At 43.3% G+C, this 21,457-nt stretch overlaps 1 protein-coding gene across 1 annotated transcript in view; it reads left to right on the plus strand.

Moving 5' to 3' along the window:
- Nucleotides 1-21,457, plus strand: part of LOC119293010 (MADS-box transcription factor 50-like) — a 77,366-nt gene that overhangs the window by 38,422 nt on the left and 17,487 nt on the right. Inside the window, exon 2 of the mRNA XM_037571626.1 lies at nucleotides 2,011-2,089. Coding sequence (XP_037427523.1) covers nucleotides 2,011-2,089 — 79 coding nt within the window. The remainder of the gene's footprint in view (nucleotides 1-2,010; nucleotides 2,090-21,457) is intronic.

Genomic DNA, 21,457 nt, shown 5'->3' on the forward strand with positions numbered 1-21,457 from the left:
GGCGCACCTGGCCAGAGTATGTCATTAGTAGTTTTGCAAAAAGAAATTAAAAAAATACAGTAATGGCGCACGATCTGCCTCGTGTGCCATTATTAGTTAGAACTAGTAATGGCGCACTTCGACCTGATGCGCCATTAGTATGTATGGAAAAATGAAAAAAAATTAATACTAGTGGCGCACCATGTCTCTGGTGCGCCATTAGTGTCTTCCACACTAATGGCGCATCACCGACTGGTGCGCCATTAGTATATAGTAGTGGCGCACTGGTTCCTCGGTGCGCCATTAATTAGTATCAATCCTATCTATAGCCCTTTTCCTAGTAGTGCGAGTTCTCTCTCCTCCACCTTATTATTTATTCTACGTGTCACTCCTAAGATAGCATCATTGTACATGCCCTTATGAATCAGAGGGAGTGGTATATATTAGATGATGTTCTTAAACGAGGTGTTATGTGCATTAAAAAGTTAGCAACTAAATTACCCAACAAATAGATGTTTAACTTATTGTAGCAAAGCTCATTTCATTTAATTATTAAACAGCTATACTCTTTCATGTATTGGTGCGCTTCTTTCATTTATATGTTTCATATAGGCTCGCGTGCTTTCCAGTGTTTCTTCTTGGGGTCACCAAAGTGGCATCTCTCCTACATTGCTATGTCATATCATGTTTTTTTGTACGTGACATGCTTAGCACTTATACACCATGGAGCACTAGAAAATGCCTTATTATCAATGTTATTAATTGTCCGATCTAATACAAGCATGTATAGTAGTTATAAATATATAGTAATACTTTACGGTAATGCTATTCAACTAATGTTCGCTGGGAGGGGGTGACAAACCGAACGTTTTTATAGCAATTTATATTGTCGTGAGGCAAGCACGGAAAATTGTGGCAAAAAACTAAACTGGGACGGATTTGCCATGCTTGTCAACTAAACTTGTCATTCTTGGCTAACATACACTGCCATTGATGTTCACTAGTTAAGTCGGTCTTAACGACAAAGAGAGAAGACAAGGATAGAATCCACACTAAATCAGAGCATTGATTTTGTCGCATAGGAAAATGTGTTAAGAGTCATACCTTCACTATACATGTTTGCTGTTGGACATTGGCCATGTTCGACTGGAATTAACTCTAACATATTGAATGCTTGTCTAAATATCATTTAGACCATTAATAATAACATAGCAGGTGTTCACTATACAGTAGGTTGTCTATTAGATTAGACTTTTTTTTCACCTCCTTTCTATTTATTTTTAATTTTAAATAGGTACAATCCACTACCTAATTTTTCTAAGCATGAAGTCATGCCACATCAACACCTATGCATGTCAATCATAAATCAGAAGTTACATTTTTCATGCAGCCCACTTAACTCAATTTTCTAAGCATGCAACCACACCACATCGGTACCTACGCAAATCAATCATAAGTTGCGACTTTTTATGCATTAATTTAACCATACACCCATACCACATTAGCAAGCCATACATCTCACTCATAAGTTATGTCGTTTGAATTAATTTTTATGTTTTCATATATGATATATGGGCTAGATACTTGGAGGATACCTACATAATTTATGGTTCATATTTTGGTTAGAACATACCTACCCAATGCATGGTTCTATTTTGGTTAGAAAATGACATTTTGTTATCTACAATGTAAATTGAGAACACTGTTACATATCATTATTTTTAGTTATTTTTTAGCATCTATTAATATAATTATTTGAACAAGATTTCCTCGGCAATGTGCGGGGCATCATCTAGTTTACTAAGTTTGTTTTGCAGCATGTGCAAAGGTAGGCTATTGCATTGAGCTCACTCCCCTATTTTTTTTCTTGTCTTTCTCCCTCCACCTAGAACAAAACTTTGAGATTGTTTGCCTTGTAATACTACGTGTTTTGGTGACGTTGTTAGCAAGAGAGTTAATTAACTGATTTATTAAGTGAGTTAATTAACTGCTATTATTATCAAAATAATTACATTTTAAATTCCATTTCAGCATGCAGGACACAATTGAACGTTATAGGACAACCACAAAGGACAATATCAGCATACATACAGTGCATCAAGATATAGAGGTGCATCGTCTCTTCTTGATTGGCTTATCACGTTTGTGTCATATATATTTGGTTCTATAATTTCAACTAGGAGATATTCTGTTCTTAAATGGTGAGATCCTACCTATTAACGGAATGTTTGACGTAGTCAGCAACTCAGCATGAGAGAAGATCATAGTTCAAACCAAGAACTCATGCCCTAGTTTAACTAGTAGAGTGCCCGTGCGTTGCCACGGGCTTTTGAATATATTGCTGGAATTATATAAACATAATACATGTTAAATTTCGCGTGAAGAGAATAGATAGCACAGGCAAAATCAGCTAATAATTAAAGTCAACTTCACTTGCAATGTAAATTGATAACAAAAAAAGGCAATCTGATGACTTATGCATATAGAGAGATTATCTAACTAAAACCAATTACAAATTAAGATCCATTTGATGCGCTTAAGAAATTTTCGCACAATATTAAGAATATTGACTTTAGCTCCATTCGCATGAAATCTGAACAAGTATAACTAAAAAACCCTTCCTCAACTCATACCCAACCTGCACAAGCAATATATGTAATTAGCACGAAGAATTCACGTCGGAGGTCTTAAAATGTGTAATGGAGAATACTCATTGGGCAAAGTGGATGAACTAATTCTTCACCGTTCCACCAAAGCATAAAATAATATAAATAGTCACACACATCCCTACAATTTTCGAAATTAATATTATTTTGAATGTTAAGATAATGTAATATATAAATTTATTGTTCGTCTATGCTCATTGGAATACCAAGCAGAAATTAGCATGTCCACATTTTGGTAGTTGACAGGTTAGTCTACTGGGGTGAACGTTTGACATGGGCCAGGTGATAGTTGTTGGTGCGCTAGGTTCCTCAAAAATAAATTAGCATGTCCACATTTTGGTAGCTCTATTATTCATGAATGCAATCTTTGATTAACCCTTTTTTAGAAATCACGTAAGAGGGATTTCCACCACATACCCAAACACTTGTTTTTCATTTTCAATGCTCAAACGTGAAAACAGTGGAGCACGTGTCCGGTTCTACCGTCAGAGTAAGTGTCAAGTATAATCCTTGGGCAGGAATTTACTAAAGCTAGTGCTTAACCTAACATTAATAGCTTGATAGAGATTTGCCTCAAAACCTCCATGGCCAATGAACTGCATAGTCCAAAAGAACAACTTTGCTACCAATCCCGCCTAGGAAAAAAAACAATAATTTATGATCAATCAATTTATGTTATGTGATCTTTTTTGTTTATTATTCCCTCTATTTCTAAAAATAATCCTTTTTCAATATTTCAATACGGACTACATACGGATGGATATAGACAAATTTTAGAGTGTAGATTCACTCATTTTGCTCCATATATACTCTATATTGAAATCTCTAAGAAGGCATATATTTAGGAACAGAAGGAGTACAAAGCATCTTCAACATAACAAACTGAAGGCTTATATTTAGGAACGGAGGGAGTACAATTGACAATCAACAGCACAAACTATGCTCCATCCTACATCCTAAAAGCAAATGAATGAAAAATTTCAGGGAGTTAGAGCAACTGCAACACACCGACCCATTTCATTTGTTTGTGTCCGTGCAGACGAAAAAGTTGGCCCAATGTAGTCATCGCCGCCGCAACGCCATCGCCTCCGCTCCCTCGCGCACGCAGGAACAACAGATGCATGAGAAGCATCTGCAGTCACCGCTGTCGCGCAAGCAGGAACAACAACAGCCAGTCACCACAGCAGCAGTTGCAGTCGTCGCCGCCGTGCTCGCCCACCGCGACGGCCGTCACGCAGTTCTGCCGCTGCGCTCTGGCTCCATGGATCCCAAACTGGACCTCGCGAGCGCCGTGACAGGCAGCGCCCGCCCGTGACAAGGAGTCCCTCGCGAGCTCCACGACGGACAGTGCCAGGGCACAACATCCCTCTACGGGCGTGTGCTCCTGGTCGACGCAGGTGGCAGCTGCGCCTGCCTGGTGCTCGCGATTCCGGCCCGGCCCCGCCTCACCGTGCCGAGCCGCCTCCCACGCCCGGTCGCCCACCTCCGCGCCCCTGCGCACGCAGGAACAATAGATGTGTGAGCAGCATCTACAGTCACCGCTGCCGCGCAAGCGGGAACAACAATGTTGAAGTATAAAAACAGATGCACCACATCACATAAGCATGTCCGTGGTCATAGCATAACACAGTAGCATTGCGCAACACCATATCCAAACCATTCGCGCATCCAGAAGTTAGAAAACCTCACCCACAAAAATGAAATATTAGTGGCACACAGTGGGAGAACAAACCTTCGGGCGCTTGAATGTACACATATTGCAGAAACACACATGTGGAGAAAGAAGAAAAAATCTTGTATAATCAAAAAGCTGGTAAAAGCTAATTATATATCCCCATGAGCAAAACGAACTGATAAACGACTAAAAACCAGTTATGTTTCCTAACTTGTGGCAAACATTCATTACATATGGCAAAAAAAATTAATGACCACCTGTTACAGTTTTTAGGTTTCTTGTGAAACCTTCTGACAGTGGTTTAATAAAAAAATATAGTTCCAAATAGAAACTTTGAAAAAGAGTAATGCATATTGATCATCCCAAAGGGTACAATGCAGAGAAGCAAGAAAAAACACATGGATAAAGTGAACTGCTCTGGTTTCCGAAACAAAGCAAAAATGTACAAACAAACCTACAAAATTTGACTTCCATGAAGGCTACAAGACTAAATGGAGAAAATCCATCGTCCTACAAGAGCACTGTAACTATTTTTACCCCCACTCTAACCTATCATGAATTTATTTTCAAGCAACATTTCGTCACAAACCAATCTACCAATTCTTACCATATCAATAAATTCCTGGTGAAACTAAATAGGAGAGTACTTAACAGTTCATTTCACGTCCATCCGCAAACATTCCTTTCTAGCATGCACGTGAGGAAGGTATTAAATCTTTCATACAATCACCACAATCTACATTGGCTAGAAACAATAAAAACAATTGGTGCCGGTAGAAATAATGAGTTGGCCAAGCTGCGTGCCCGTTGCTGTGATACTGTCTTCTCAAAATAAGGAATCCTCCAACAGTGATAAAAAGTAGAGTAATCTCCTCAACTAAAGAAGGCAAGGGATGAGACTGACATTTTTCTGTAACTGGCTTTTAGTTATATGTATGATAAAAAGAAAGGAACAAAGAACACAATAAAAGTGGCTACAAATATATAAGTATAAAAAACATGCAACTACAGAAGTACCAATTATCTAACAAAAGTACGATGATACTTTCCCGAGATGATTGTCGATTGATACAGTGATCTAATCCTCTAATTACCAACTTGACAGCTAACCTAATGTCTACAGACACAAAGCAAATACTCTTGGAAAAAAATCGACACACAGAAAAATACAAATGTTCCTGGACCATTCAAAGTGTACATGAAAGCCATACATATGAGTGGACTCCCACGTCCATATGCAAATTTTCAAGCCTAAGATGTGGCTGTACCTGCTTTGGTCAGTTTGACAGCCCTAGCTTCATTAATCTTTGGATCAGTCTAAGAAAGGCATCTGGGTGATTGGTTCCTATAAATAAATTGGACAATATAAATTTAAACAATTTGGCTTACCCATAAATCTAACAAATTTAAGCTGGAGCTGCAAGCTACGCTGAGACAACCAAAAGTTTATAGATGAACTGATGAAGAAAAAGTAACCACTTGAAAAGGAAAAGAAATAGGAACAAAAACGATGTCGCTCTACTATCGTCTCTCCCAACTCCATTCCCCTAGCTTGCCCTCTCAGCTCCCCGCATATCAACCAAAATATCTGATCGAGACCAGACAAAAGCAATGGTGGGAGAGTGATGTGACAACAATGAGCTGGGCCAATGCTCCCAAGAGAAGAGTGTGTCAGTGATGGGCGTTGTCTAGTCGATGCCAGTGGCGATACCTAGGGTGTTCTATGTAACAAGTTCACTCCACATTTTTTTGTCTAAAGCAACACATATATGTGGAAATCATGTAAGAATAATTAAACTATTATAAATATATGTATTTTACAACTTTGAGTTAGTGTCATAAACATATTTGTGCTTGAATGGAACTGTCGTAAACCTATCGAAATTGAAGAAAGAGTAACAAGATGTGTTAGCATTACCTTGCAGTTGGACCACCATATCCGAGCACATCCTTTGACTGCCCAGCAAAGGTCCTCCCTCTCGCTCAAACAGGAGGCACACACCCAGCTAGCAGGCTGTTTCGCATACACGCTGATAATTTTGCCTTGGTTGTAGGCAAGTAGGCCGGTATATTCAGCTATCATCAGGAACTCCTCTTCACAACTGTATTTTGGCGGAAAAAAAATCTACTGAGACCAGATGCATAATCACGGAGGTAGCTCAGTTTTCAAGGCATAAGATGGGTAAGCTATCCCAAAAAATGAACAACCATCATGCATACCCATATGGGAAGGGAGTATTAATTACTAACCTTGAAGAACTTTTTTTTGAACCTGATGCTGCGGAACGGTCATTATGCCTACCCAAATAAAAGGAACTGCTTATAACTTGGCAGATTATGCATACCTAAAAGAATAATTAAGTACTGGATGTTCAAGCATCAAAAACTTTTCAACTGGATGTTCCTTACCACACATCAAGTCAATCTTAACATTTTTCTGACCCCATGTCTTCTTCATTCAGCAGCAACTTAAAAGATTGTACTTAATTATAGAATAAATAAAATGCATATCAGACTTGAGTATATATTATATAAAAGATGTGAGTCCAAAAAGAAGTCCAATTTTAGTCCATGATGTGTAAATAGTCCAATTTTAGTCCATGATGTGTAAATAGTCCAGAATGTAGTCTGCTTGGCTAGCGAGCTAGTGTCACCGCACCATTTGTCAACCTCACCCTTTGAGCGTCATCGCTCTCTCGTGATGTGGCTTCCTGGATGCCTTGCCTGCCGTCGACCTAGTGCTTCTTGATAGCCAACACGTCAAGCCCTTCATGGTTGCGTTGCCACATGGTAACAGAGGCAACTGCAAGTAACAACGACAGTCCAAGTAGAACAAATAAGATGATTATGAACTGGTCCTTCTCTTGCTTACCTATCTGGTGGTCCATGCTGCCCACATATTTGAGGATTTACAGTGAGGAAATTGAACCTTAAATTAGATGACAACAAGCTATATAAATAAATATTTTGCAAGAACAGAATGAATGTATACTAACTTCAAAATGTAGTTATCTGATTATCTAGGTGTGGTTAGTTGGGAGTCAATTGTCGTTTTATCTGATTATCTCTCAGACGAAATCAGTAAGACCAAAAATTGTCGTGCACCCATCAGTCTGACAAAATCAGTAAGACCAAAAATGTAAGTACTCATCATCTGCAACCCGTGAGGAATCAGTGGTTTGCCACCGAATGATGGGTAAACAAAAATGCAGCTGAAGCATCTTCAGGGAAGCAGTCGACCATGAAAATATAGAGCCAACGCTGAACCATTTCAAAAAAATGATGACAGGTCCACTACGCCCCCTTGCTAGCTCAACTAAACACCTAACAATGCCCTCAAAATCAACACTGACACTCGTGGCTGAATAAAAAAAATCAACAACACTTCCCCCAACTAAACATTGGCCTGGACATGAAACTGCATGGATTAATTAATAACAATCTTATAGTATGCCTATGTGTGTACCCACGCGTGGTCGTCACGACAAGGCAGACTTTGTCATCCATGGTAACAAGGCTTAAGTTGTGCACGCCGGAGGAACTACGCGAAGAGGCACTAAAGGGGTGCTCTCCCTCACAAGTATTCCATGGTCAACCACCATAGCAAGCCGAACACCACAGATGCAGGGACCCCTTGACTGACACGTCAACCATGCTTGTTTCAGTAAGAAATTTGCATGCACTTTTAGCGAGTCAAGATATTGGCGCCAACAATTACATAAACCAAACAATGATATAAGTATAGAAGTCATTCGATTATTTAACTACATCACATCCATCTAGCTAACTAAAACAATAACCAAAATATATGAAAAAGGGATAATACTAACCATAAGCTTGTATATCTTCAGTCTTGGCTCATAACCAAACAACTTGAAAAGGTAGAAACTGCTGATAGTAAAAAGAAGGTAAGTGAAACAATTATGAGATTTTCAAAGAGAAGCTCACTTTAGTTGTATGCAACCTTCGGCAACCATGTCTTCATGTGAGCATCTCCTCAAGCTAGCAATAGTTCACTGTGACCCTTCTTTGCTTCTCACCCAGCCTATAGGATCGGCAATCAATTTATTCAATGAGAGAAACAAACTTAAGTACAAATCTGATGAAATTCGAACATAATTAGAAATAACCTAATGCAATCAAATCAACCAATAAACTGATTAAGATTTTTTTTCAGAAGGGGATAACCCAACTGATTAGAACATTACTTGCTAGATTTCCTGTCCTTGCATATCATATGAATACTCCATGCATGTAACGCCCCGGATCAGATGCGCCAGGTGTCTGTCAGTTATTCGCCGTCGTTGCCATGTGGTTGCCATGTCATTTGCTTGTGTGTTGCATTTTATCATGTCATCATGTGCATTTCATTTTGCATACGTGTTTGTCTCATGCATCCGAGCATTTTCCCCGTTGTCCGTTTTGCAATCCGGCGCTCCTATGTCCTCCGGCGTTCCCCTTTCGTCTCTCGTTGTGAGGGGGTGTTAAACTTTCTCGGAATGGACCGAGGCTTGTCAAGAGGCCTTGGTATAGCACCGGTAGACCGCCTGTCAAGTTTCGTGCCATTTGGAGGTCGTTTGGTACTCCAACGGTTAACCGGGTAACTGTAAAGCCCCTCTCTCTTTGCAGCCCAACACCCCTTCCAAACTGGCCCAAAACCCATCTAACTCCCCTCCATGCTCTCGGTCGTTCGATCATGATCGCGTGGCCGAAAACCGCTCCTCATTTGGACTCTCCTAGCTCCCTCTACCTATAAAACTAGACCTCCCCCGAAATTTTCGGGTCATTCTACCCTAACCCTAGCCATTTTCATCTCTCCGCCGCCGGACATGTCCGCCCCCGGCCGGACATGTCCAGCCGCCGCCCCGCGCCCAACCGCGTTCCGCCACGTGGCGCTCCCCGCCGCCTCCGCAGCCGGCCCGCGCGGCCCGTGCGCGCGCCGCCCGGCTCCCGCGCCGGCGCCCTCCGCCGCCTCGCCGGCGCGCTGCGCCGCCAACGGGACCCCGCCGCCTCGGCCCTCCGCCGCTCGCCGCCTCCTCCCCGGCCCCGAGCGCGCCTCCGCCTTCCGCTCCCTCCGCCTCCGTCCCGACTCGCCGGCGGCGCCGCCCTGCGGCCTCCCGCTCGTCGCGCGGCCCGGAGCCCCCGCCAGCCGCCGCCGCGCCCTGTCTGCGCGCCTCCCGAGCGCCCCGCGCCCCGCAGCCTCCGTCTCCGCCCTCCTCCGCCGTTCCCCGTGCTGGATCCGGCGAGATCCGGCCGGAGGAGGTTGCCCCGGGCCCTTCCTCGCCATCTCCGGTGAACTTCTCCGGTGAACCTCGGATTCACGTGCAACTCCCGATCCAGATCTGGAAATCCCGAGGTTGAATTCCACTAAGTCCCTTTTTCCTGTCATATTTTCATGCCATGTTCGTTGCATCGTATCTCTGCATCCGTAGCTCCGTTTTGTGCGTGTAATATGTCAAATTGTTTGCCTCAACGAGTACATCATTTCATTCCATTGCATCATATTCATTTGAGCTCATCTTGATGCCTGTATCGTTGTTGTAAGAGTGCTTCATGATGTTTTCTGCTGTCTGTTAACAGAACGAGCTCTTTTGTCATTTTTGCCATGATTGATGTGTGCATCCTATGAGGTTAATGCCTACATGTGTTTTGATCTATGCTATGTCTTCTTTACAATGGTGCTTACCATGTATTTTTGTGATCAATGTGGTGACTAGCACAAGCATGCAAACTAGGCATCGTGATGTTGCTGATTTTAGTCCCTGTTCTGCTGTTATTTTGATGCCATGTAAACTTGATGCTACAGAGTGATCCATGCATATTTTTGAGATACTTCAGTAAGGGTGTTTTGAACATGTGGTTATTGTCTATCCATTCATGCCCCTGTTTGTAATTATGGAGTAGTCTAGCATGTCATTTTTGTGCTCTACTTTTGCTTCAAAATGTTTCCTGGCAGATTGTTTACATATTATTCAATTTGGCCAAGGTTGCTATAGTTGATCCTTGCATGCTATGGACTTGTTCTTGACTTGGTTTGTTTCACAAACATGTCTTCTTGATGATGCTATGCTTATCTTGTCATGCAATGACTTGTGGTGAGTGAATCGAGCTTGTTAAGTAGTGTACATGATGTTGATGTTTTGCTAGGCCGAATCTGTTATTTCGTGATGCTATATAAACATGTTGCTACTAATCATTCTATGCATAATCTGGACATGTTCTATAAACATGTTTTGATCTACATGTCATCCTCTATCCATCCATGCCCCTGGTTGCATTTATAGGTTGCTGTAGCTTGTTGTAATCTTGCTCTAAAGTTGCTTCATAATGTTGCTGTCAACCTGTTAACATTAAGTTCAGTTGTTGTCATGTGTTTTCCTAGTGATCCATGCACCCTATGACCTTGCTATTGCCATGCTTAGCTTCACAAATATGCCTTCTTACTGTTGGTTGCCTTGCCATGCCATGTATTGCTCTGTAGTGAGTTGCACAAACTCATTTACATGCGTTCATAATTTTGTTCCTGCCATGTATGAATCTGTATAATAACTTGCTATGTTTACGTGGGTGCCATCATATTTTCTGATCCTTTTTGGCTTATGGTCAGTAAGGGACTTTTGATCTATGCAATTAGTAGATTCATGCCATGCCTTTGTTTGCTATTATAAGTTCCTGTAACATGTTGTTTGATAGCTCTAAACATTGCATCATGATGTTATTTTCTGCAAAGTCTGAAATTGTTATTACTTGTAATCTTACCATGTGTGTTTGAGCATGTTCTAGTGATTTCTGGAGTTAGCTCAGTGTTTATGTTTTGTTATGCTTTACCTGTACATCATGCCCATGCCTTTTGTTTTATTGTTGGGGTGCTGTAGCATGTTGTTTTGATGCTTGCAATATGCCTAGTTGCTGTTTTGGACAGATTGTTATTATAACTTGTTTCATGTGTGTGTGTTGAACCGTTGCTCCATTTTGAGTGTGCTCTATATGAAACTTGCTTAGAATTGCATGTAGCTTCATATTATCATGTTGCATCCTTGTTTTGGTGTGTTTGCTTGATGTTTGTATGCATTTTGCATCAATGCCATGTTTAACTTGTTTTGCTCATATCTTCTAGGCCGTAGCCCCGAACTAAATGAACTTTATATGTAACTTGACTAGAATCTCGTGTAGATCATCTTGGTGCATCTTAACTTGCTGTTTAACAACTTGAACATAAGGTTTATTCAGATCTGGTCCAATTTCAAAATATGCATATGAGGACTTACCGGAATTGTTATATGTTGTTCCCGGCCTCATTTAAACTTGTCTTGATGTGTTGCTCTTGTTTGCATCATCTCTTGCCATGAGTAGCTTCATGTAGTCTTGTCTTGCATCATGCTTGTTCGTGCATCATGCCTTGTTTATGTGTGGTGTGTTTACCATGTTGTGTGCTTCTTCTCGATAGTTCCCGTTTCGTTGCGATCGTGAGGATTCGTTCGTCTACGCTTGGTTCGTCTTCGTGGCTTCATCAGTTCGTCTTCTTCATGGACTCGTTCTTCTTCCTTGTGGGATTTCAGGCAAGATGACCGCTACCCTGGATCTCATTACTATCATTGCTATGCTAGTTGCTTCGTTCTATCGCTTTGCCGCGTTACCTATCTTTTGCTCCTCAAGCCTCCCATATTGCCCTGAACCTCTAACCTTTGATACTTTTCCTATGCAAACCGTTGCTTGGCTATGTTACCGCTTTGCTCAGCCCCTCTTATAGCGTTGCTAGTTGCAGGTGAAGTTGAAGATTGCTCCATGGTGGACAGGATTTTGGTTGGGATATCTCAATATCTCTTATATTATTAATGCATCTATATACTTGGTAAAGGGCGGAAGGCTCGGCCTTATGCCTGGTGTTTTGTTCCACTCTTGCCGCCCTAGTTTCTGTCATACCGGTGTTATGTTCCCGGATTTTGCGTTCCTTACATGGTCGGGTGATTTATGGGACCCCCTTGACAGTTCGCTTTGAATAAAACTCCTCCAGCAAGGCCCAACCTTGGTTTTACCATTTGCCTCACCACCACCTACTTTTCCCTTGGGAGTCGCGCTCTCGAGGGTCATCTTTATTATAGTCCCCCCGGGCCAGTGCTTGTCTAAGTGTTGGTCCGAACTAGAGCCCTTTGCAGCGCCCCCTCAGGGAAACTTGAGGTCTGGTTTTAGTTGTACAGATTGCTCATCCGGTGTTGCCCTGAGAACGAGATATGTGCAGCTCCTATCGGGATTGTCGGCGCATCGGGTGGTCTTGCTGGTCTTGTTTTACCATTGTCGAAATGTTTTGTAAACCGGGATTCCGAGTCTGATCGGGTCTTCCTGGGAGAAGGTCTATTCCTTCGTTGATCGTGAGAGCTTGTCATGGGCTAAGTTGGGACACCCCTGCAGGGTATAATCTTTCGAAAGCCGTGCCTACGGTTATAGGCAGATGGGAATTTGTTAATGTCCGGTTGTAGATAACTTGACACCAGATCCGAATTAAAACGCATCAACCGCGTGTGTAGCCGTGATGGTCTCTTCTCAGCGGAGTCCGGGAAGTGAACACGGTTTCTGGGTTATGTTTGACGTAAGTAGGAGTTCAGGATCACTTCTTGATCATTACTAGTTGACGACCGTTCTGCTTGCTCTCTTCTCGCTCTTATTTGCGTATGTTAGCCACCATATCATGCTTAGTCGCTGCTGCAACCTCACCACTTTACCCCTTCCTTTCCCTTTAAGCTTTGCTAGTCTTGATACCCATGTTAATGGGATTGCTGAGTCCTCGTGGCTCACAGATTACTAGAACAACAGTTGCAGGTACAAGTTGTGTGATGATCATGATGCGAGAGCGATGTTTGCTTGTCTTGAAGTGCTGCTTCTGCTTCTTCTTTGACAGGGGATTGGTTCCAGGTCGGCATCCTAGGCTAGCAGGGTGGATGTCGTTTGAGTTTATGTTTGTGTTTCATCCGTAGTCGGATGATGCTCTTATGTATTGTGATGTTGTATTCGTGTGGCATTGTATGCCTTTTGTATGTATCCCCATCTATTATGTAATGTTGATGTAATGATATCCACCTTGCAAAAGCGTTTCAATATGCGGTTCTATCCTTGGTGGGACCTTCGAGTCTCTTTAGGATAGTATCGCATATTGGGCGTGACAAGTTGGTATCAGAGCCTCGACCGACCCTAGGAGCCCCCTTGATTGATCGTGTAGTTTGGCCGATGTTGAGTCTAGAAGAAAACTGTTTTCGGAGTCTAGTTATATCGGAGTGTAGGAATTCTTGTTACTCCTCAGCCCCTTCGTCACTCTGGTAAGGAATCTTGACGTAGGTGTTTTGAATTACTCCTCTTCCCTTTCAAATTTTTCTTTACGATCACGCAGTTGGTTTTCCGATCATTGGTTCTCAGCTCTTTTATCTGGTGCATTTCTCGTCAAGTTGACTCGACCCTCTTCATCTTTGAGTTCAATCCTCAGTCCGCTCCCAATGAAGTTGTTTTTCTGTCCTCAGTTGTTTTCTTTCCCACCTGCCCTCCCTGTTTTTCTTCTTGGAACTGGAATCCGTAATCGAGTATCCATCCTACTCATGTGAAGCCTTTGCTTTCTTTCCTCAATTATTTCAACCGGTGTTTTCTCTTCACTTATTCGTCGATTTCCCCTTCCAAGTTGCCTTTGTTTTCCCGCCCTCCCACCCTTTTCTTCCCGGAGTCTGACTCTCTGTCGACCATCTACCTCATGCGTGCGGAGCCTCTTCAGTCTTTCGTTAATTATTTCAACCGGTGAATTCTCGTCTTGTTCAACATTCTTCATCTCTTCTTCAGTGGACTCAATTCAAGTTTTTTTCGGTGTTGATCGCATTCTTTTCCTTGGATCAAGTGTTTTTTCTTCGCTCGTTCGCCTCTTGCCAGTTTATCCTTCCGGAGTATTCAAGACATCTCAGGAGATTCGTCTGTGTTTGACTTTATTCGAGGTTGTCACCTCATTCAAATATTTCAATTGTTCCGGTGCATCATCTATCTGTTCAACATCCCTTTCCGACGGTGTTTTCTCTTCAGTGGGCCCTAACCCACAGGTCTTTTCCCAGGATCTTACCTGACTCTTCTAATTCCCCCGGAGTTTTTCACAAATCTTTTCAAGCGTGACGTAAGAATGGATTCCATCAGTCACAGCCCTTCACCAAGATCGCTTCCAAGATCATTTCATTGTTGGCTGAACCTCTCTGCTTTTCATTCTCCCGGAGTACCTCAGTAATTTTGGTGGTGTTTCTTGTCATCTTGTGAAGACCGAAGAAGAGTTTTTCCTCTCAATCTTATCCGTTCTCTCGAAGTTTCGTGGTTCTAGCTTCATTTTATCCTCTTGAATCATTTCAGATTGTCAGATATTCTTTCTTAACCATCCGGAGTTTGTCAGAACTTGTTTTCCCATTTCTTTTCACCGGAGGCCACCATTCTAGTTACCGTTCGATATTTATCCCGGTGCTTCGTTCAAGTGCTTTTAATCAGATCGACTTCTTCCTGTTTTCTTGCATCTAAATCCCCTCAAACATATTTGTTCTTCTAATTCTTCCCAGTGATTCATTCTCTCTTTCGTCAGTCATTTTCGAATTCTAACGGTGGTTCCTTCAGAATCCTTTTTCCTTGATTATCATATAAATTTCATTCGTTCTTTCCAGTCCTACCGGTGGTTCATGAAGACCTTCTCAAGTTTGCGATATGTCACTTCTCAATCCTTTTCAAGAAGAATAAGTAGTATGAAGAATCCATTGTTGGTCATCAATTTAATTTGATGAAGGATAAGCATACAATAAATCTTATTCTTATTTCATCCAAGTGAGTAATCCCTTCCTTCAGAGTTTGTTCCTGATGAATAAATTCTAGTTCAAGTGTTTTCATCTTTTCTTCTCCGGAGTTCAAATTTCCTCGGTTATTTTGTCGGAACCTCCATCTAAATCATCGCAAGGCTCATCTTATTCTTTCATCCTTCAATTCTATCTCATTGTCCTTTTGTTACCGGAGTTCTTCATGGTGGTTCTTCATGATTTAATTCTTTCTTCAAGAGTTCATCAAGATTCTTATCGAAGGAGCTCAAGTATCTTTCCTTCTTGCCTTTCGAAGTGCAATTAATTCTTCATATTCTTTTGAAGTGGAGTTTTGCATTTCTTCTTTCTTCTTAGCTATCCAATCATTTCCGTTTGTGGTCGGTGATCACCTCATAATTTTGAGATGTTTTCCATAAGTCCACAACAAGCTTATTCTTTCGTTGTTGATTTTCTCAACAACTCCGTTCAACTCTTCCTTCTAAGTTCATTTCATTCCATTCTTTTAATTCTTTCGGAGGCATCGCGTTGTTTATCTCATCAAGTGCCATCCCATCTTGTGGAGCTCGTGCTCTATTCCTCAATGTATCAGCCGGAGTGCTGCCTAAATCCTTTCAGTCTTATTCGTTTCTTTTCTCGTTCTTACCGGAGTGGTTTCATAGTCTATCTGATTCCGTGAGCTTTCGATTCTCGTCATTCTTGTCGATCCTCTCTTCTTCTCGAGTGCTCTCGATTCTTTGCTTCTTCTCTTGAGTTCTTGTTTCACCTCATCCTTTTTGCCTTCCGTCTCGGTCCTAAGATCTCGGGACGAGATCTCTTGTTAGTGGAGGAGTGTTGTAACGCCCGGATCCGATGCGCCAGGTGTCTGTCAGTTATTCACCGTCGTTGCCATGTGGTTGGCATGTCGTTTGCTTGTGTGTTGCATTTTATCATGTCATCATGTGCATTTCATTTTGCATACGTGTTCGTCTCATGCATCCGAGCATTTTTCCCGTTATCCGTTTTGCAATCCGGCGCTCCTATGTCCTCCGGCGTTCCCCTTTCGTCTCTCGTTTTGAGCGGGTGTTAAACTTTCTCGGAATGGACCGAGGCTTGTCAAGCGGCCTTGGTATAGCACCGGTAGACCGCCTGTCAAGTTTCGTGCCATTTGGAGGTCGTTTGGTACTCCAACGGTTAACCGGGTAACCGTAAAGCCCCTCTCTCTTTGCAGCCCAACACCCCTTCCAAACTGGCCCAAAACCCATCTAACTCCCCTCCATGCTCTCGGTCGTTCGATCACGATCGCGTGGCCGAAAACCGCTCCTCATTTGGACTCGCCTAGCTCCCTCTACCTATAAAACTAGACCTCCTCCGAAATTTTCGAGTCATTCTACCCTAACCCTAGCCATTTTCATCTCTCCGCCGCCGGACATGTCCGCCCCCGGCCGGACATGTCCAGCCGCCGCCCCGCGCCCAACCGCGTTCCGCCACGCAGCGCTCCCCGCCGCCTCCACCGTCGGGCCCGCGCGGCCCGCAGCCTGCCCGCGCGGCCCCCGCGCGCGCCGCCGCCGCCTCCCGCGCGCCACCCGGCTCCCGCGCCGGCTCCCGCGCCGCGCCGCCACCGGGACCCCGCCACCTCGGTCCTCCGCCGCTCGCCGCCTCCTCCCCGGCCCCGAGCGCGCCTCCGCCTCCGGCTCCCTCCGCCTCCGTCCCGACTCATCGGCGGCGCCGCCGCGCGGCCTCCCACTCGTTGCGCCGCCCGGAGCCCCCGCCAGCCGCCGCCGTGCCCTGTCGGCGTGCCTCCCGAGTGCCCCGCGCCCCGCAGCCTCCGTCTCCGCCCTCCTCCGCCGTTCCCCGCGCCGGATCCGGCGAGATCCGGCCGGAGGAGGTTGCCCCGGGCCCTTCCTCGCCATCTCCGGCGAACTTCTCCGGCGAACCTCGGATTCACGTGCAACTCCCGATCCAGATCTGGAAATCCCGAGGTTGAATTCCACTGTCCTTTTTTCCTGTCATATTTTCATGCCATGTTCGTTGCATCGTATCTGTGCATCCGTAGCTCCGTTTCGTGCGTGCAATATGTCAAGTTGTTCGCCTCAACGAGTACATCATTTCATTCCATTGCATCATATTCATTTGAGCTCATCTAGATGCCTGAATCGTCGTTGTAAGAGTGCTTCATGATGTTTTCTGCTGTCTGTTAATAGAACGAGCTCTTTTGTCATTTTTGCCATGATTGATGTGTGCATCCTATGAGGTTGATGCCTACATGTGTTTTGATCTATGCTATGTCTTCTTTACAGAGGTGCTTACCATGTATTTTTATGTTCAATGTGGTGACTAGCACAAACATGCAAACTAGGCATCATGATGTTGCTGATTTTAGTCCCTGTTCTGCTGTTATTTTGATGCCATGTAAACTTGATGCTACAGAGTGATCCATGCATATTTTTGAGATACTTCAGTAAGGGTGTTTTGAACATGTGGTTATTTTCTATCCATTCATGCCCCTGTTTGTAATTATGGAGTAGTCTAGCATGTCATTTTCGTGCTCTACTTTTGCTTCAAAATGTTTCCTGGCAGATTGTTTACATGTTATTCAATTTGGCCAAGGTTGCTATAGTTGATCCTTGCATGCTATGGACTTGTTCTTGACTTGGTTTGTTTCACAAACATGTCTTCTTGATGATGCTATGCTTATCTTGTCATGCAATGACTTGTGGTGAGTGAATCGAGCTTGTTAAGTAGTGTACATGATGTTGATGTTTTGCTAGGCCGAATCTGTTATTTCGTGATGCTATATAAACATGTTGCTACTAATCATTCTATGCATAATCTGGAGATGTTATATAAACATGTTTTGATCTACATGTCATCCTCTATCCATCCATGCCCCTGCTTGCATTTATAGGTTGCTGTAGCTTGTTGTAATCTTGCTCTAAAGTTGCTTCATAATATTGCTGTCAGCCTGTTAACATTAAGTTCAGTTGTTGTCATGTGTTTTCCTAGTGATCCATGCACCCTATGACCTTGCTATTGCCATGCTTAGCTTCACAAATATGCCTTCTTACTGTTGGTTGCCTTGCCATGCCATGTATTGCTCTGTAGTGAGTTGCACAAACTCATTTACATGCGTTTATAATTCTGTTCCTGCCATGTATGAATCTGTATAATAACTTGCTATGTTTACGTGGGTGCCATCATATTTTCTGATCCTTTTTGGCTTATGGTCAGTAAGGGACTTTTGATATATGCAATTAGTAGATTCATGCCATGCCTTTGTTTGCTATTATAAGTTCCTGTAACATGTTGTTTGATAGCTCTAAACATTGCATCATGATGTTATTTTCTGCAAAGTCTGAAATTGTTATTACTTGTAATCTTACCATGTGTGTTTGAGCATGTTCTAGTGATTTCTGGAGTTAGCTCAGTGTTCATGTTTTGTTATGCTTTACCTGTACATCATGCCCATGCCTTTTGTTTTATTGTTGGGGTGCTGTAGCATGTTGTTTTGATGCTTGCAATATGCCTAGTTGCTGTTTTGGACAGATTGTTATTATAACTTGTTTCATGTGTGTGTGTTGAACCGTTGCTCCATTTTGAGTGTGTTCTATATGAAACTTGCTTAGAATTGCATGTAGCTTCATATATCATGTTGCATCCTTGTTTTCGTGTGTTTGCTTGATGATTGTATGCATTTTGCATCAATGCCATGTTTAACTTGTTTTGCTCATATCTTCTAGGCCGTAGCCCCGAACTAAATGAACTTTATATGTAACTTGACTAGAATCTCGTGTAGATCATCTTGGTGCATCTTAACTTGCTGTTTAACAACTTGAACATAAGGTTTATTCAGCTCTGGTCCAATTTCGAAATATGCATATGAGGACTTACCGAAATTGTTATATGTTGTTCCCGGCCTCATTTAAACTTGTCTTGATGTGTTGCTCTTGTTTGCATCATTTCTTGCCATGAGTAGTTTCATGTAGTCTTGTCTTGCATCATGCTTGTTCGTGCATCATGCCTTGTTTATGTGTGGTGTGTTTACCATGCTGTGTGCTTCTTCTCGATAGTTCCCGTTTCGTTGCGATCGTGAGGATTCGTTCGTCTACGCTTGGTTCGTCTTTGTGGCTTCATCAGTTGGTCTTCTTCATGGACTCGTTCTTCTTCCTTGCGGGATTTCAGGCAAGATGCCCGCTACCCTGGATCTCATTACTATCATTGATATGCTAGTTGCTTCGTTCTATCGCTTTGCTGCGTTACCTATCTTTTGCTCCTCAAGCCTCTCATATTGCCCTGAACCTCTAACCTTTGATACTTTTCCTATGCAAACCGTTGCTTGGCTATGTTACCGCTTTGCTCAGCCCCTCTTATAGCGTTGCTAGTTTCAGGTGAAGTTGAAGATTGCTCCATGGTGGACAGGATTTTAGTTGGGATATCACAATATCTCTTATATTATTAATGCATCTATATACTTGGTAAAGGGCGGAAGGCTCGGCCTTATGCCTGGTGTTTTGGTCCACTCTTGCCGCCCTAGTTTCCGTCATACCGGTGTTATGTTCCCGGATTTTGCGTTCCTTATGCGGTCGGGTGATTTATGGGACCCCCTTGACAGTTCGCTTTGAATAAAACTCCTCCAGCAAGGCCCAACCTTGGTTTTACCATTTGCCTCACCACCACCTACTTTTCCCTTGGGAGTCGCGCTCTCGAGGGTCATCTTTATTATAGCCCCCCCGGGCGAGTGCTTGTCTAAGTGTTGGTCCGAACTAGAGCCCTTTGCAGCGCCCCCTCAGGGAAACTTGAGGTCTGGTTTTAGTTGTACGGATTGCTCATCCGGTGTTTCCCTCAGAACGAGATATGTGCAGCTCCTATCGGGATTGTCGGCGCATCGGGCGGTCTTGCTGGTCTTGTTTTACCATTGTCGAAATGTTTTGTAAACTGGGATTCCGAGTCTGATCGGGTCTTCTTGGGAGAAGGTCTATTCCTTCATTCATCGCGAGAGCTTGTCATGGGCTAAGTTGGGATACCCCTGCAGGGTATAATCTTTCGAAAGCCGTGCCTGTGGTTATGGGCAGATGGGAATTTGTTAATGTCCGGTTGTAGATAACTTGACACCAGATACGAATTAAAACGCATCAACCGCGTGTGTAGCCGTGATGGTCTCTTCTCGGCGGAGTCCGGGAAGTGAACACGGTTTCTGGGTTATGTTTGACGTAAGTAGGAGTTCAGGATCACTTCTTGATCATTACTAGTTGACGACCGTTCTGCTTGCTCTCTTCTCGCTCTTATTTGCGTATGTTAGCCACCATATCATGCTTAGTCGCTACTGCAACCTCACCACTTTACCCCTTCCTTTCCCTTTAAGCTTTGCTAGTCTTGATACCCATGGTAATGGGATTGCTGAGTCCTCGTGGCTCACAGATTACTACAACAAGAGTTGCAGGTACAGGTTGTGCGATGATCATGACGCGAGAGCGATGTTTGCTTGTCTTGAAGTGTTGCTTCTGCTTCTTCTTTGATCAGGGGATAGGTTCCAGGTCGGCATCCTGGGCTAGCAGGGTGGATGTCGTTTGAGTTTATGTTTGTGTTTCATCCGTAGTCGGATGATGCTCTTATGTATTGTGATGTTGTATTCGTGTGGCATTGTATGCCTTTTGTATGTATCCCCATCTATTATGTAATGTTGATGTAATGATATCCACCTTGCAAAAGCGTTTCAATATGCGGTTCTATCCTTGGTGGGACCTTCGAGTCTCTTTAGGATAATATCGCATATTGGGCGTGACAAGTTGGTATCAGAGCCTCGACCGACCCTAGGAGCCCCCTTGATTGATCGTGTAGTTTGGCCGATGTTGAGTCTAGAAGAAAACTGTTTTCGGAGTCTAGTTATATTGGAGTGTAGGAATTCTTGTTACTTCTCAGCCCCTTCGTCGCTCTGGCAAGGAATCTTGACGTAGGTGTTTTGAATTACTCCTCTTCCCTTTCAAATTTTTCTTTAGGATCACGCAGTTGGTTTTCCGATCGTTCGTTCTCAGCTCTTTTATCCGGTGCATTTCTCGTCAAGTTGACTCGACCCTTTTCATCTTTGAGTTCAATCCTCAGTCCGCTCCCAATGAAGTTGTTTTTCTGTCCTCAGTTGTTTTCTTTCCCACCCGCCCTCCCTGTTTTTCTTCTTGGAACTGGAATCCGTAATCGAGTATCCATCCTACTCATGTGAAGCCTTTGCTTTCTTTCCTCAATGATTTCAACCGGTGTTTTCTCTTCAGTTATTCGTCGATTTCCCCTTCCAAGTTGCCTTTGCTTTCCCGCCCTCCCACCCTTTTCTTCCCGGAGTCTGACTCTCTGTC

This window comes from Triticum dicoccoides, chromosome 4B (genome assembly GCF_002162155.2).
Source record: "Triticum dicoccoides isolate Atlit2015 ecotype Zavitan chromosome 4B, WEW_v2.0, whole genome shotgun sequence".
In the NCBI taxonomy this organism is placed as follows: domain Eukaryota; kingdom Viridiplantae; phylum Streptophyta; class Magnoliopsida; order Poales; family Poaceae; genus Triticum; species Triticum dicoccoides.